Genomic DNA, 5,243 nt, shown 5'->3' with positions numbered 1-5,243 from the left:
TACTTACTGATTTATTTACTTATTTAATTTTTATTACGGATTTTGCGTATGTTGGTGACAGCTTGAGAATTGGAGGTGACTGGTTCCCCTGAATTGTGAGTCGCCGCGTCGCAGCCACCCTCACTCGCGCGAAAATCATGCATGAATATGGTGATGTATGTGCGTGCGCATTAAAAGAATTGGGAAATTAGGTAATTATATGAAATTACAACAGTCACATCACCGGTTGGTTCGCCATATGGTAGTAGTTTCGTCGGGCTGTCACGCTCCTGTTTGGATGATGTGTGTGGTGTCCGTGCAAAAGGTGTAGTAGGTCTGAGGGAAATTTTTCCTTATTGAGCGCCGCCTTTTGGGTCTGTTAAACTTTTACTTCGTTTCTGAGTTTCTTGAAGCACAAGGGCAATGGAACGACGTAGCGTGGTAGTCCGTGTGGCAGCTCAGCATTCGAGTAAGATTAAAAGTCCATCCCGAGACAAACTTTCATTCGCCGTGTATTCAGAGTAATCGCGTATTTAAGGAGAAACTCTGATATGGGAATCTGAGGGGAGGGAAGGCTTGCCTAAACTTATGACATAATTACAGCCTTTCTCCCGAACAAATACCCGACCGCACCGCCGGCGACGCCACTTGGGGCGGCGTGATTAATAGGCGAACGTACTGTGTGTGTTTTTTTTCCGAGGGCACAAAGAGACGCTCTGGAGTAATGACTTAATAATCGAGGGCAGCGCCTCTTCGGCCTAAATCCTTTCCGCTACGTAGGAAGGAGACAGTTAGGCGCTGACTTACACGCCGAGTTACACGCCTTCATAGCAGACGCCACATGCTGTTACCTGCCCAATCTTGCTGCGCCATGTCGGTGCGGGACCATGAAATGAGCCCGGCATTAGTCGCGTCCCGCTACGTGGACTTCCTTTGTCTTCGAGGGGAGAGGGGCGCATAATGAGGCGTTTTCTCATATAAATACGAATGGGATATGTTTTGGCGTCGCCGTGGGCGATGTCCGTTAGCTTTTGCTTGTCGAAAGGCCACGGGGAGTTGCGCAAAGCCAGCCGTGTTTTGGCTTTCCCGCCGCAGCCTTGGGTGTCGTAATGCGGCCGCTGTTTTAATAGAGGCCGCTGTTGGTGCCCCGCGCGGGATAATATTGACGCTCGGTTCACGGCCGCGGGGGATTTTGAGGAAACAACATGTACGTTATTTCGCGGAAAATGCTTATCGCTTTTGTCAGCACGACGGATTTATACAGAAATGACATGTCCACACACACACACACACACACACACACACACACACACACACACACACACACACACACACACACACACACACACACACACACACACACACACGCGCGCGCGCGCACAGTGGACTGCCCCGCGATAAGATAAGCCGGTGTGAAAGAGGGACAAACAGACGAGGAAGATTTAACTAAAAAAAAAAGAGAAAAATAACGGCACGAGGACTTTCATTTACACAAATTGGTGCACGAATTATTGTTGGCGTCGTCGTCGTCGTTGTTATTGTTGTTGTTGTTGTTGCTGTTGCTGTTTTTGTCTTGGTTTATATACAAAATACAGTGAGATCAGGGAGATGCAAATCACCAGGTATTAGTTATTCGTTACTCATTTTACTCATGGTAGTCACTCATTCGTACAAGCAACTGTAATTTAGGTCTGGTCTACATTTATTGCTCATTTACTCATACTTTTTCATTCTTCGTTCCCTTAATTTACTTATTCCTCATTTCTTTGCATTACTCATACTTACTCATTCCTCATTTATTCGATTCACTCGTTTACCCATTCCCCATTCACTCATTTTCTCGTGTCGCAAACTTGTTTCACCCAAGCTGATTACGAGAAGCGATCGCGGGCCGGCAGCCGCGAGGGCGCGTGACTTCAGAGAATAACCTTTTCGAGGCATCTGCTACCCTTGGGGGCGGGGAAGGGGGGGAGGGTTGGCATTTAAGATATTCCTTGGTGTTAGTGCGGTCTCTATCTCTCTTTCTTTCTCTTTTTTTCTCTTTGTCTCTTTGTTTTTAGTCTTTCTAATTTTCGTGTTTTTTTTTCGTTTGAGTTCACTCTCCTTCGCTCTCTCTCTCTCTCTCTCTCTCTCTCTCTCTCTCTCTCTCTCTCTCTCTCTCTCTCTCTCTCTCTCTCTCTCTCTCTCTCTCTCTCTCTCAATCTCTCTCTCCCCCTCTCCCTCTCTCTCTCTCCCCCTCTCCCTCTCCCTCTCCCTCTCCCTCTCCCTCTCCCTCTCCCTCTCCCTCTCCCTCTCCCTCTCCCTCTCCCTCTCCCTCTCCCTCCCCCCCCTCTAACCGAAGTCCGTCCTGCTGAGCGTGTGTGCCGCTTCTCTCGGCCTCCGCTTGCATCACCGTAGTGTTGTTTGTGCTTGCAGTCACGCAGGAACGGCCCGAAGGTGAGGTTGGGAAAGGCCTGGCGCGTTGAGTAATAGGTTTCCTTTGATGTTTTCTAGGTATGTGGTTATCGGGTTATACGTCGTCATGTCAAGTCGAGGCGGGAATCGTATTGAGACGTGTCATGCGTCGCTTGGAGGTCGAGGAACGATTTTTTTTTTCTTTTTTTAATATATTTACTAGAGGCACGCACGCAAGACGATTTTCTTTTTTTCTTTTCTTTTATTTTTTTTAGAGGGGCCTTTATTTTTTTTTTCCTATTTTTGGGCCCTATTCATTATTGCTATTATTATTTTAAGTAATTACTTGTTTTTATCTTGCTTTTTAAAATTCTGAAGTATCGGGCATGTTTTTTTTTTTTTTTTTTTTTTTTACATTGTTGTATAACTGTACCGGGAAATGGTTTTACCCGGATGTAGAAGAAAATAAGTCCCTTGTTTGGCGCTCGTGTGTCCAGGAAATGGGTCTCGCTCGGAGCGCACACGCACCCCCCCCCCCCCCCCCCTGCTTCAGTTTGCTTTGAGGTGACGGCGTGTGTTTTGGGGAAGTGGAATGCCTTTTCTTGTATTTTCAAAGCTTGGACAAATAATCTCGTTTCAAAATGCTGAAATAAAGAATGAAGAAATTATTTATGTGAGGTTTACACACACACACACACACACACACACACACACACACACACACACACACACACACACACACACACACACACACACACACACACAAATGTATATGAATGCTTATACTTTTTAAGAGGAAGCATTTGTGTCCAAGGCTTGTTCAGAGTATGTCACTGGACAAACTTGTTTTTTTGGAAAGGCAGCGAGGCCTTGTCCTCTCTCAACATCCCAAGTTATTATTTTTTTGCGTTTTGCATCCTGATGCCTTTTATCCCCCTTTATTATCTATTTATTTATTTATGTATTCTTGCTCCCTCCTCCGCAGGTCTGGTCAGCGAGTCCATGTCCCCGGGGTCGTCCGTGTCGTCGGGCGTGTGGTCGTGGGTCGATGGCTCCTCGTCCTCGTCGTCGTCGTCGTCCTCGTCGTCCCGCTCGCCCGCCCACCGCTCCGCCACGCCCTCGCCGCCCCTGTGCGAGTCCTCGCCGCCCGCCACCGACGACGGCCTCGAGCTCGACGACTCGCTCTTCGATGACGCGGTCCCCAGGAAGCGCAGGGTCAGTGCCAGCTCGCTCCTTCGTCTTTTCTTCCAGGTTTTTTCCCGATGGCTGTGTTGGGTGTGCCGCCTTTTTTTCTTCTTCTTTTATCTTTTTTATTATTAAAAAAAAAAAATGCTGGAAATGTCGTTTTTTTTTCTCGATTAGTTGCTAGAAGTGCCGCCGCCGTTGTGCTCTTTCGTTATTCTTTTGTCTTGGTAGATATTCATGCCGTCGTTTTTTTTTTGTTTTTGTTTTGTTTACGTATTTACGTATTTGCTCAGTGGTTTGTTCATATGTCTTCTACTTATTGATTTGTAGCTCCATTCATTCATATATTATTATTACTTTTTTATTATGTTTTTTTCTGAGTATGAAAGATGTGTGTTTGGGCGCGAGTGAGAGAGACGTCGAGCAGAGGCGTCCGTTTCGCGACCAGAGAGCGGCAGGAGGGGCGAGGGGGGCAGAAGGGGGAGGGGGCAGTAGGGGGAGGGGGGCAGAAGGGGGAGGGGGGCAGTAGGGGGAGGGTGGCAGAAGGGGGAGGGGGGCAGTAGGGGGAGGGGGGCAGTAGGGGGAGGGGGGGCAGTAGGGGGAGGGAGGCAGAAGGGGGAGGGGGGCAGTAGGGGGAGGGGGCAGTAGGGGGAGGGGGGCAGTAGGGGGAGGGGGGCAGTAGGGGGAGGGGGGCAGAAGGGGGAGGGAGGCAGTAGGGGGAGGGGGGCAGTAGGGGGAGGGGGGCAGAAGGGGGAGGGGGGCAGAAGGGGAGGGGGCAGTAGGGGGAGGGGGCAGTAGGGGGAGGGGGGCAGTAGGGGGAGGGGGGCAGTAGGGGGAGGGGGCAGGGGCGCACCTGGCCAAGGCAGCGGCTGAGGAGGCCATCCTCAGCTGCGTTGACAAGCGTCGATTAATCGTGGATTGCGACTAACCTTTGCTGCGAGGCCAGCGCATGCAGTCGAGGAAGCAAGCGAGAAGCAGGCAAGCAAGGGCGCCTGATGCTGCGAGGCGGTCGCAGGATGCTGCCTTTGGGACGCGTGGCCGGAGCCGCGATGGGTTTGTGTGATGAGTTTACCTTCTGATGTGCGGCGTTGGTGTCCCGCGCTGGAATCCCCTCCCCCTCTCCTTCCCCTCTGCTCTTATTATCCCCCTTCCCCTCTCCTCCTTTTTTCTCTTAGTCTCCCCCCCACTTACTCGCTCCTTTCTCCCTGCCTCCACCCTTCCCCCTTGCCTCCCTCTCTTCCATTCGTCTCCCTTCCCCTCCCTTCCCCACTCTCGCTTCCCCTCCTCCTCCCCCCCCCCTCCCCTCTCCCCTCCCCTGCCCCCCCCCTCCCCCCACATCCCTCTGTGAGCAGCTTGGAGACAGTGAGTCGAGATAAATAGAAAAAAATGTTGACTGAATATCTCCGAGGTGACACGGGCCGCAGCACAAAGGGGGGGGGGGGGGATTGCTTGTTGAAGCCGTCGCTAATTGGGGCTAATTGCAACGAAAGGTCATTTCAAGCTCCGTCTCGTACTTGACATCCAGTGCGACATCGCAACGTATTGAGATGTAACGGTATTTATCAGGGAATGAAAATGACAGTAATCGCGGCGGCGCGAACAGCTGCGGCCATTAAGCCGCTTTGCTCGACGCGAACGAGTCTCGATGGAAATTGAGACGGCGAGCGCGGACTCGCGCCGGCGCC

General features: G+C 50.9%; 1 protein-coding gene across 1 annotated transcript in view; it reads left to right on the top strand.

The window, feature by feature from the left end:
* The first annotated feature begins 2,348 nt into the window (after positions 1–2,348).
* The window catches only part of LOC125028606 (zinc finger protein 704-like), a 53,850-nt gene continuing 50,955 nt past the window's right edge, over positions 2,349–5,243 (top strand). Inside the window, exons 1-2 of the mRNA XM_047618074.1 lie at positions 2,349–2,415; positions 3,359–3,588. Coding sequence (XP_047474030.1) covers positions 3,376–3,588 — 213 coding nt within the window. The 5' untranslated portion in view covers positions 2,349–2,415; positions 3,359–3,375. The remainder of the gene's footprint in view (positions 2,416–3,358; positions 3,589–5,243) is intronic.

Source organism: Penaeus chinensis, chromosome 9 (genome assembly GCF_019202785.1).
Source record: "Penaeus chinensis breed Huanghai No. 1 chromosome 9, ASM1920278v2, whole genome shotgun sequence".
Classification (NCBI taxonomy): Eukaryota; Metazoa; Arthropoda; class Malacostraca; order Decapoda; family Penaeidae; genus Penaeus; species Penaeus chinensis.
This window is presented reverse-complemented; position numbering and strand designations above follow the sequence as displayed.